Source organism: Hemiscyllium ocellatum, chromosome 24 (genome assembly GCF_020745735.1).
Source record: "Hemiscyllium ocellatum isolate sHemOce1 chromosome 24, sHemOce1.pat.X.cur, whole genome shotgun sequence".
Taxonomy (NCBI): domain Eukaryota; kingdom Metazoa; phylum Chordata; class Chondrichthyes; order Orectolobiformes; family Hemiscylliidae; genus Hemiscyllium; species Hemiscyllium ocellatum.
The window spans coordinates 59,884,979-59,897,211 of NC_083424.1; the positions used below are offsets into that span (position 1 = coordinate 59,884,979).

At 44.6% G+C, this 12,233-nt stretch overlaps 1 protein-coding gene across 1 annotated transcript in view; it reads left to right on the plus strand.

The window, feature by feature from the left end:
• crkl (v-crk avian sarcoma virus CT10 oncogene homolog-like) overlaps window positions 1-11,737 on the plus strand; it is a 48,790-nt gene extending 37,053 nt beyond the window's left edge. Inside the window, exon 2 of the mRNA XM_060843864.1 lies at window positions 7,591-11,737. Within this exon, the coding sequence (XP_060699847.1) occupies window positions 7,591-7,725 (135 nt within the window). The 3' untranslated portion in view covers window positions 7,726-11,737. The remainder of the gene's footprint in view (window positions 1-7,590) is intronic.
• Window positions 11,738-12,233: the final 496 nt, after the last annotated feature.

Sequence of the window (12,233 nt, forward strand, 5' to 3'; positions counted from 1 at the left end):
TCCAAGTCTGCTCCATTCCCCCTGATCCTCCCTGCCTGATTCAGCCTCAGACTGCTGGGACACATTGTCACAAACCATTTCCATTTCATTGCACAATTGAGAAGGAACTTTGGAGAGGAATAGTGGGCTGGAGTTGGAGCTTTGTCATGATGCAGCGAGTATTTGGGAGGTGTGATGACATTGCATTTGGTTGAAGAGATAATCAGTTAATCAAATGCTTTCACCCACTATTATAAATTTTTAGAACCAAGTTCTTCCCTGGATTTTGGTGTTGAACTTTCAAGGGCTGTGCCTTGAATAAAATTTTGGGATTTACATATTAATCCTTCAAAATCTCCATCCCCATTCAAAGTGATTAAGGACAACAGCAATCTAAGGTTTTTTCAGTATATCACATCAGTTGTTTGATTCTTTGATCTTTTACTTATACAGAGGAACCTCAATTATCTGAACATGACGGATGGGCATTATGTCGTTCGGATCGTTGATTATTTGGTTCACGGATTTTCCCTTAAACAAGGGATGCCATGCTGATCTAACACTGTGCTCTACCAGAGAATTTGTTTCAATCTATAATTTGAATACATTGAGTGCAAGAGGACACAGATTTCACATGAAGAAAATAAAGCTATGATAACACAAGAAAACTTATTAAAAATGAGCAGTAGTTAGCATTTGGCTAGGAGTGGTGAAGACTGCGTTAAACGAGGTCTGAACAGCTTCTATGATCGCAAGAGCATTTGTCAGTTTCCGGGAACACTCTCATGATAGAAAGAGAAGCTCCACCTTGCGCCTGAGTTTACGTTCTCCACCAGTCTTTTCAAGAATGGCCCATAAAGTGACAGGAATACTGTAAAACCCTTCTGCTCAGGGCTGTGTAACAACCCTTAAAAAATATCCAGTCACTGATGCTTGGGGTGCTTGTGTTTCTTTGTCTTTGCCAGCGTTTTCACGTGTTCTTCAGTCCAGGTAAATCAAAGACAGTTACCTCTTTGTAACATTTTTGCGAGACCTTGAAATCATCTTCAGATAATCGATATTTGGATAATTGAGATTCCTCTGTAAATTGTGCCCTGTGTATCCTGCCCCACCAGTTACCTGACAAAGGAGCAGTGCTCTGAAAGCTTGTACTTTTGAGATTAACCGATTGGACTATGATGTGCAGTTTCAACCTGGTGAAGCTAACAAACAGGACTGCCTGCATGCCCAACAAAAGTAACAAGTGAGGGACAGAGCTGAACAATTCCACAACTAATGGATCAAATCCAAGCTCTGCAGTCCTACCACATCCAATCATGAATGGTGGTGGATAATTACACACCTCACTGGGGGAGCTGGCTCCCCCAGTATCCCCATCCTCAATGATGGAAGAGCCCAACACACCAGTGCACAAGTTAAGGCTGAAGCTTTCACAACAGTCTTCAGCCAGAATAATGGATAACTCATCTCAGCTTCTTTCAGTGGTCCCAAGCATCCCAGATGCCACTCTTCTGTTAATTTGAGTCCACATGATATTAAGAAATGGCTGGAGGTACTGGTTATTGCAAAGGCTATGGGCCATGACAATATTCTGGCAATGGTACTGAAGACTTGTGCTCCAGAACTCCCTAGCCAAACTTTTCCAGTACAGCCTCAACACTGGCATTTACTCAACAATGTAGAAAATTAGCGCTGAAAATGTGTTGCTGCAAAAGCGCAGCGGGTCAGGCAGCATCCAAGAAACAGGAAATTTGATGTTTCGGGCATAAGCCCTTCATCAGGCTTATGCCTGAAACGTCGAATTTCCTGTTCCTTGGATGCTGCCTGACCTGCTGCGCTTTTCCAGCAACACATTTTCAGCTCTGATCTCCAGCATCTGCAGACCTCACTTTCTCCTCGATGAAGAACATTACCTAGGCTTGTCCTGTACATAAAAAGCAGGACCAATCCAATTACTGACCTGTCAATGTACCCTTGTTCATTAGTAAAGCGATGGAAGGTGTCATCAACAGAGCTGCCAAGCTTCTCCTACTCCGCAATAACCTGCTCAGTGACATACCATTTGAGTTCTGTCAGGGCCACTTGGCTCCTAACGTCACTGCAGCTTTGAACGAAACATAGACGAAAAGAACTGAATTCAAGAGGGGAGGTGAGAGTGACATTCGTTGACATCAAGGTTGTATTTGACTGAATGCAGTATCGAGGAGTCCTAGTAAAACTGGAGTCACTGGAAGATCACAGGGCCCACAAAAACAGGAGTAGGCTATATATCTCTCCAAGCACTGCCATTCAATAGCATCATAACTGATTCAACACTCACATCCACTTTCCTGCCCTTTCCACATAAAGATGATTTGTCTACTCATCAATATTTATCTACCTCAGCCTTAAATGCATGCAAAGACTCTGCCCTACAGCTCGTTGTGACAAGGAGTTCCAAAGACACTGATCCCAGAGAAGATATTCCTCTTCAGTTTTAACTTGGCACTCGTGTGACTGTGCCGCCTGATCGTAGACCCTGCTATGATGGGAAACACCCCCTCAGCATTTACCCTGTCAAACCTCTTAAGAATCCTATATGTTTAAATGAAATCACCTTATTCTTCCAAACTCCAGTGAGTAGAGTCACAATCTGTTTAGCTGATAAGACAGCTACTCCATACCAGGGATCATCCTCATGAATATCTCTGAATTGCCTCTAATAAAATGATAACAGTACTCTATAAATGAGACTGCGAGGTGAGAGTTTCTCCTGCTTGGGGTCATATCCAACACAGTTGTATTGGTGGTCAACCATCTTTGCTCCAGGGCATCATTGTAAGAGTAACGTCCTCATCTCAACCATCTTCAGCTGCTTCATCAATGAGCTTCCCTCCGTTGTAAGATCAGAAGTGGGGATGTTCACCAATGATTGCACAATGTTCAGCACCATTCAGATACTGAAGCAGTCTATGTTCAAATGCTAGTTCAAAAGAACTGGACAGTATCCAGACTTTGCCTGGCACTTGCAGAACAAATATTACTTGCCATTTGCCAGCCAATGACCATTGCCCCATGAAGTTCAGTGGTTGTTACCATTGCAGACTTCCCCACTGTCAAAATCCTGGAGGTTACCATTGACCAGAAACCAAATTGGACTTGTCATATAAATACAGTGGCTGCAAGAACAGGTCAGTCTTGGAATCCTGCAGCGAGTAGCTCCCAAAGCCTGTCTACAAGACACAAGTCAGCAATATGACGGTATACTTTCCACTTGCCTGAATGAGCACAGCTCCAAAAATTGTTGAGAAGCTTGACATCATCTCGGACATAGCAGCTTGAAAGGCAACACAGGGGAAGCTCAATTATCTGAATGAGATGGGTGGGCACTATTTTGTTCAGATAATCGATTATTCAGTTAATTGATTGAATGCCTTTCCTCTGGGGCTCGGAGTTTTTAAAGTCTGCTCCCTGTTCAGGAGACTCGCAGCAGCACAGCGCGCGAGCCCCCACCCTGACCCTGATCCCGTTTACCCCAGGCCCCTCTCTGGGACAGTCAGATTGGACATCTACAAGGCTACTGCGGCTGCCTTTCTGGGGTAAGTCTCCAAATAATGCACGCGCACTGCCAGTCACAGCCCCACACACAGCTTTTTCCTGCTACTTTTTGACAGGTTCTAGCTTTCCCTTGTACAGGACAATGTTGGAGAGATTACACGGTGAAGGCGGGTTTAGGTACACCCTTGTATAGAACTCCAGGGAAAGTGTCGGGAGAGAGGGAGGCGGGAAGTCAGACGTTTGGAGACGATGCCTGTTTAATCACAGTAAACAAAAGACGCGATCTCTGTTGGAAACATGCCTTTGATGTAATGTTTTCATCCGGACCTAGAGATCTCCTTCGGATAATCCGATTTTCAGATAATTGGTATTCGGATAATCGAGATTCCTCTGCATATCCATAAACATCCACTCCCTCCTTCACCAATGCTTAATAGCATGTTTATACTTCCGTTCTTCAATGTCATTGAATACAAATGTTGGAGCTCCCTCCCTTCACTCCACTGACTAATACCAAATGGACTGAAGTAGTTCACTACCACCTTCCTGAGGGTAGCTTGTGATGCTGGTCCAGCCAATGTTGCCCACACCCCCTTAATGAATAGAAAAAACAATGGCAGATTGTCTACTAGGTATTGAAAGCTTGCGCGCGCACACACACGCCCCCTCCAATTTTTAAATTGTGATAAATGGTGAGGATCTTGTGATTGTTTCATTGAGCTGCAAAATTGTTCCGTGCTCTGGGTTTCTTTTTTACACCTCCCAGCAGTATCTATATGCTTGGCTTTTCCACAATGAAACTTTCTGTAGTAAGGTGTAGAGCTCATTCTCTCTGGTTAGCTTTGTGTCACGAAAGTGTGTGGTCCCTCAAGGCTGTATGCAAGCCAGCTCACCTGGCCCCAGATTACACCCTTCCCAAACTGTCAGGCTGTATCATTAATTCACATGCTCAAGAGCTAATTTACAAGATCTCATTTTTAAACTTGCTTGACTTGAATGAGGAAGGATGTCAAGTTACTGTGAGGTTTTCATGGCGCAGGCTTGCTTCCTCAATTTCTTAAAAAGTTTGCTCTTCATGTGCAGAGTGCTATCAATTTACCAGTTCCTTTCCTGACTCAACACACTTGGAGCTATGCTTCATAGTGCACTGTTGCCAAGAATAGGTCATACTTTAACAGCACTGAGTCACCGGACAGATCCAGAGCTGAAGACTTTTGCATAGAGGCCCCATTGGTGAGCAGTGTATGTTGAGATGCCAGTTTGCTGATAAACCAACTTTGTTTTGCATCATCTTTATTTTGGTGTTTACGTTGCCTCTGGTGATCTTGTCACTCCCTCGGACAAAGCCCTGATAATCTGAAGAAAGCCACTTAATAGATCACGTCACAAAATGGCTGAGGTTGGTCCCTGAATGAATCACTTCAGTGGGTGTTGATGACTTGTGCATACCACATTGGCATGAATGAACAAAATTCTCCTAACAATGATTCGACTGCCATCTGCTGTTGCACTGGCTTCACTGGCCCCGCCACCTGTGCCAAACTGCTCTTCAGTTTCTGTCGAATTAGGTGCTTGTTTCTGCTGAGACCAACATCTATTTCCTCTCACTTGTGATGCCAGTAACTGAAGAATTGTTTGTAAATTGTTGCTTTATTGGACCAAGCAGAGTCGACATTGAATGCTGATTGCAGATTCTGTGACTCAGCTTTAGTTGTGAGGCTGTACATTCCTTTTTAAGCTAAGGAAGCCAATTAAAGCAGCAAGAACCCTGGCATCTCGCTAGAATGAGAATATACAGCACCTTGACACTAGCGGCTTTCTGAAATGTGATCCTTTCAGTGGGCTTAGAACAACATCTTTTTCCTGTTTGCCAATGTGGGTGACATTGGATGGGCTGCCAACTTTTGTCTCTGCCGAATTGCCCTTCAGTAGGTGGTGCTGAGCTGCTCCCTTTATCACATGTTTGGGTGGCAGTTTCAGGATTTTGAACGAGCAATCGTGAAGGAGTAGCAATGTAGTTCCGTGAGTGTGACTTGAAGTGGGATCTTCTGGTGGTGGTGATCTGAAATATCTGCTGCCTATGCCCCTCTAAATGGTTACAGTCTCAGGTTTGGAAGGTGCTGTTAGAAGGCCTTGGTGAGTTGCTGCAGTGAACCTTGTAGATGGCATATCCTACTGCCACTGTATGGGAGTGAAAGTTGGCAGTCGTAGGTGGAGTGGCAGTCAAATGTTTGCCCTGAACAGTAAGGGTTTTTGTTGGAGCTGCACTTGTCCGGACAAGTGGGGAGTAATCCTGACTTGTACCTTGGAGATAGCGAGAAGGCTTTGGGGAGGCAGGAGATGAGTTACTTGCTGTGGAGTACCTGGCCTCCTGAAACCAATCAGCAGCACCCCAAGAATTAATGTCCAGCTGAGGCACAGGGCACCTTTTTCTTTTTGTTTTCTTTGTAATCTCTGTGTGTGTCTGGTTTCCTATTATGTTTGTGGTTCCTCAGAATTAGTGCCTCGAATTTGATAATCTGGATGTGGTGATGGTATAAAAGGATCTACATACGAGGTTTGGATGGGGAACACACTGCAGAGCTGGTCTGCGATGCTGAGGTTTCTCCTGGCTCTCTGTAGCCCTCTTCCTTGTTGTGCTCCCCCACTCGAAGCTTAAAGCAGATGATGATACTGGGGAGGGGATGGAACCTGGAAGTACAAACCGTGGTGGAATAATTTGAGTGTATTTTCATATTTTGAAAATCGGCAACTAGTGAGTTGGTCTGTTGCACTGATGAAAGAAGCTCAGCATTCATGATTGAGGGAAGTGCTGTATCTGCCAAAGCAGCATGCCTTTAATACTAACAGAATCAAACATTGCTGGAAAAACTCCGCAGGTCTGATGGCATCAGTGGAAAGGAAGCAAAATTAATATTTTAGATCGAGTGAACCTCCTTCAGAACTGTTAGTAGCTTGGAAAAGGTTGGTATGTTTGCTAGAGTAGGACTGGGGTGGTGTGAGGGAGTAAGCAAGAGGTCGAGGTGGAGAAGGAGTGGGTCAAAGTTAGCCCTGAGTAATGAATGGCTGCTCATGGGGACTGTTAGCAGTGAGTCCTAAGTGAGGACAGAAGATGCTGGTGACCAGTGTCTAGTGTGTGGTGCTGGAAAAGCACAGCAGGTCAGGCAGCATTCGAAGAGCAGGAAAATTGACGTTTCAGGCAAAATCCCCCTTTATTAAGAAATCCTGATGAAGGGCTTTTGCCTGAAACATCGATTTTCCTGCCCTTCGGATGCTGCCTGACCTGCTGTGCTTTTCCAGCACCACACACTCGACTGTTAATGGTTGCCAATGGATTGTTTCTGGTAGCAGCCCAAGGTCTGGTGTTTGGGGGTTGGGGTAAGGACATGGGGGAAGGTGCTCAGACCGTAAAATTGTTGAACTCCACATCGAGTCCAGAAGTTGCAGGCTTCCTCAGCACAAAATGGGATGCTGTTCTTCCAGTTTGAAGGAAACGTTGCTGGAGCAGTGCAGCAAGCCTGAGGCAGGTCATGGTCCAGAGAATATGGTCGTGTTGAAATGGGAGGTACCTAGAAGCTCAGGTCATTTCTGTGGACAGAACATCAGCATTCTTTTTAACACAAGTCAGCATATCATGGGCGTGGGGATAGATTAAATAAGAGTTAGTTGATACAGCAAAAATGTATTGGCTTGTTTTTTTGGTAGCAACTTACTCCTGAAGGTTCAGAGTTATCCTTTTGCACCAACACCCCAGGAATACACAATCATTTCAATTGACTGATGTAAATAGATCAACCAAGTCACAACATGCTGCTAATTCCAGGTTTAAATTGTCAGGTGGCAGGTTTGAATTGAGTAACTTTAAACTGAGTAAGGACCGTCATTACATCTCTGAATGGATTGATTGAGAATCCTTTTTGTTTTGAGAATGAGCTTTTAACAGCAGATATGATTCAGAAGAGGGTCTCCTTCATGTGGCCATGTCTGTCAGCAGTGTAGAGGTTCACTTGTCTGTCTGGCACCTTTCTCTGACTCTGTACAGTGACCTGAACTCTGATTGTCTTTCTCCCGCAGGTTGGTGACCTTGTGAAAGTGACCAGGATGAATATCAGCGGCCAATGGGAGGGTGAGGTGAATGGACGGCAAGGACTCTTCCCTTTCACTCACGTCCAGATCTTTGATCCCCAGAACCCCGAAGAGAATGAGTGACCCAGAGATCCGGGTACGAGTGGTCACCTCCATCTGCCTGTTCATCGCACACGGTATCAGCATCACATTCGGTGCATCGCTTCCAGACTAATGGGGAAACCATCACTTTGCCATGGAACTGCGATTGGATTTTTGAGTATCTGCTTACCTGCTGGATTTTAATGTTTCTGTCTGAGCTCTTCCCACGTACCATTAAAGCTACATGATTACTAATAATAAATGGAGAAAAGGACGGGAGACAGACAGTCTTGATCTCAGTGCTGCAATTATTAATACTTCAGTGAACATTTGAAGCCAACTGGGATAACTGAGCAAATACTTGACTGCAGCCCTCACATATGATGGATATTCCTGCTGCCTACGACAGGCATGTAAACGCGGTGATCCCTTGCCGATGTATTAATTGTGGTATTTAGGGATGCTTCTGGGACTAGATGCATCTAGCCTCAGCCATTATCTTGAGTGCTTACTTAATGTAAAGGGGCTGAGTGAATAACTGAGGCATCAGACTCAAAAGAATGATTTGAAATGGTTCAAGTTGCAGCCTATACATGTTAGTCTGTGGTACCATTTCCAATATGGAGAGGAGTCAGTTTTCTTTGGATACAATCAGATAGATAGCTGTAGAAAACAATCATGAATAAGTCACTTTTACAGTTTTGTAACACCTGTAAAAATTGAGCTTTGAAAGAGGAAACACTCTGGGAAAACAGGAACAGAATTGTCAATGCTTGGCAATCCACTAAGATTGCTAGTTGTAGCCTGAGTGAGGCAAAGGATAAATTGGTAATTCAGGCCTTCAGGGCTGGGCTGTGGGGCAGGTCATTTGCAATATGACTGGCTTGTGATTGAGCGAGGCACAACCTTCTCGGATCTACATATGGAGGTAGTAGGTTCAGTTTTAGTGAATGACCTTCAGAACATCGAGAATGATTCAGACATCTGGCTAATGGGCAGAACATATTCAAATGGGGATATTAGTGCCTTTTTCTTCTGGAACCAGTTTCTGAAAACAGTTTCTCAATCTACTTTTCTGTAAAAATGCTTAATATTGGACAGCTGCCTTTGGTAAACTCCTGCGCGGTCTGTCAGACCTCTGCCAATGTCCAGCTTAAGTCATCAAATGCAGGTGGCTAAAGGGATCTGTGAGGAGCTGTCGTTGGAGTGTGTTTTACAGATTGGAGAATCATTTCACCTCTCTTATACACACCTGACTGGCTGGTTTCTTGCACACATGTATACTTGAGTTTGTTTTTGCACCTATTCTTTTTGACACTTCTGCCTGTGTTTTATTTCTCTCTCGCTTGCCCATCCATATTGCCCCCACAATCCCCATCGCCAGTTCATAACTTTTTTCTTCTCTCATTCACCACCTCTTCCTCCCTACCAGCGCCTTTCCCTCCTAGACCAAACTGTGCCTTTCTCTCATGTCTGGTGGCAATACTCTATCTCCTTTGTTTCCTTTCTTTCTCCCCTTCATTTACCAGCCCTTTCTCTCCCTACATTTTCCCCCTTCTTCTCTTCACTTTTCTCCCCACACCAGCCACACTTCCACCTGTAGCGGCTTCCTTCCACCCCATGACCATCTCTCTCACCCCACTCCCTCCTTCCCCCTCCGTCCCACTCCTACCCCTTGCTTCCCTCTCCCTTGTCTTCCCCCCCCCTCTTTCTCCTCCACCTTATCTATGTCCCCTTCTCTCTCTCTCTCTCTCTCTCCTTTGTCTGTGTCCCCCTTCTCTCTCTTTCTTCTCCACCTTATCTATGTCCCCTTCTCTCTCTCCCCCTCATGTGTCCCCCTTCTCTCTCTCTCTCTCCCTCTCCCTTGTCTGTGTCCCCCTTCTCTCTCTCCTCCACCTTATCTATGTCCCCTTCTCTCTCTCTCTCTCTCTCTCTCTCTCTCTCTCCCTCTCCCTCCCTCTCCCTTGTCTGTGTCCCCCTTCTCTCTCTCCTCCACCTTATCTATGTCCCCTTCTCTCTCTCTCTCCCTTGTCTATGTCCCCTTCTCTCTCCCTCTCCATTGTCTGTTTCCCCCTTCTCTCTCCTCCACCTTATCTATGTCCCCTTCTCTGTCCTCTCCTTGTCTGTGCCCCACATCCACATCCACCCCGTCCCCTCTTTTGCTTGTTGAAGCATTTTTCTTTGGCATTGCATTCTGGGAGTAAGGGCATGCTCCTTCTTCAAATGACTCTTTACCAAAACGCTCCAAGGTAATCTGTTGAAATGGGCTTCCCTTTTGTTGTGTAGTATTCATCTGAAGCCATTCATGCCTTATATATTAGAATACCTGTGCCCTAACTGCTTTACTTAATAACCCAGGGGAAATGATTGTCGCCGCAGTGCAACACGAAAGTTATTCACTGCTGACAGCTATTGCCCCACTGAGTTGATTATTATGGGGAACTGCACTCCCTTTGAGTTATTGGGCCCAACCCTTTGCTGCTGTGAAAGTGTCCACACAAATGTTACCTGTGGAATAACTGTACCTAAATGGCTTTGAAAGACTGAAACTTGCATGATTATGGAGTACCATTGCTCTGCTCCGAGCTGTGGGCAGGTGGGAGTTCCCACCTTTTTGCTGCTCTGTTGCTGAACTCTGTATATCGCCACGGCAATATTAGCAGGTGCACAGAGTAGCTGCCAGGAATAGTCCATTGGAGTTTTTCCCCAGTTGGAAAACTAGTAACTGGATTTGATGCAGTCACTGTGTATATACAACAAAGCCCCACAAGAGCTTCCTCTCTCCTCCGACTCACTGGTTAGGAGATGCACTTTCCAAGACTAACGATTGGCAAGTCTGTGTTACTGTTACTGTCTGATTAGCAGTGTTCATTTTGCACTGTGTTTGCAGTACACCATAGGTCCTGGTTATTGAAACAAAACCTTGGAACTCTACACCTTGCTGAAGCTCACTGCATCTTAACAATGAGGAAATTGCCTGGTGAACTCGGGTTGGGGGAGAGGGAGGGAGGGAGGAAGGGAAGAAGCAGACAGACGTCCTGAGGTCAGTTCACCATTGAACCAAAGTATGCATCTAGTGCCTAAAATCAAAAGTGCCCGTTGTAATGAGCAGGGCAGGTTGAGATGGGTAGATATTGCTGTCCTGATTACTTTTTGAAGGTGATTTTTAGTATTTGTTTTCATAGGGGCTACCACGTTGTGGCTTCAGTATGTTTGGAACTAACACTTCCATTTGCCTTCCTTTCCACATCTTCCTTGCTGAGGGCTTCAGTTAACTGAATCGATCCAGGGTTGTGGGAATAACTGTGATACTGCAGTATTGATGCAAAGGTTTTTATTCAACAATCTTTAAATATGCCTCAGTTTTATGACTCAGTAATGCAACTAGGTTTGTGTTCCTGTTCCATTCTCTTTCTTTGTCAAACCACTATAGTTCCTTTGGCTTGTTGCCAAGCTGTTACACTGGACTCCTAAACATTGTCTGGTTACCAGAAATGCCTTGTGAGAATGAACGATGCCCTACGTTTCCTTTCCCTCCCCTTTACCCTTTGATTCAGTTCCAGTTTGTGAGTGTTTCCCCTTTCAGGTTATTAGTACCTGGCGTGCTTCTCTTCCTCCTTTAGCTTATCAGCTTCCATTATATTGTAACCAGGCTCGTGCACTACAGGAAGAAAATAAACACATGTCTGTGCCTCTTGTGACCGTCGCGCAGTGAGTCAAGCGATGAATCGTACTGTGAAGGGTGAGCATGTACTCAGCCTGCATCACTTCCCTGCCTTCCCACTGCATTTGTTACCAATAAAATATTGTTTACAACACAGCGAATTCACGACAGGTTTTTAATATTTGCTAATAGCTTAAGAAAACAATTGAAATGTTTGTCTGTGACTTCCTCGCATGCTCGTCTCTTTTATTTTTGTAGCAAGCTTTGCGCTGCCTGTTCTGGGAGAATAATTAATGCATTTTGTTTAACATTCTGGGAATGGGAACCTCTTGCCTGTGTACAGTACAGATCATGTCTAACACTTTATTGAATAAATCCAGTGTTTGGAAATGCAAGTGTCGAGAAGTGTAAAGTAATCACAAGCCGCAGCTCTCTCTAAAATATCATAGGGTGCATGGTTTATGTTTCCGAAGTTAACAGTATTATATCATTTGCAGGTTTCACAGAGGGGTATGTCTATTGACTTGGTTTTTACTATGGCTCGAATGTAGAAATGCTCCCTTGTTGAAGCCACTGTTTGGATAATGGACTGTACAAAGTGAATAAAATCGGCAATAATTCAACCTCTCTGAGTGAATGGCGAATCCAGGATCTGTGTGATATGCCTCAACACTATTCGAGTTGTGTGAATTAGGGCAGAGCTTCTGGTGGACTCAGTGGAAAAGTTCATGATTCAAACGGCAGTTGGAAGGCTGCATCCACCATCTATCTGGTTAAGTTAAAAAGGGAACACTGATCTAAAGAGCCCAATTTAAAATATTCAGCTTACTTTATCTCAGTGTATCTGTAAGCCATGTTGTTGAATGCAGTGATGAAAATTAATTAC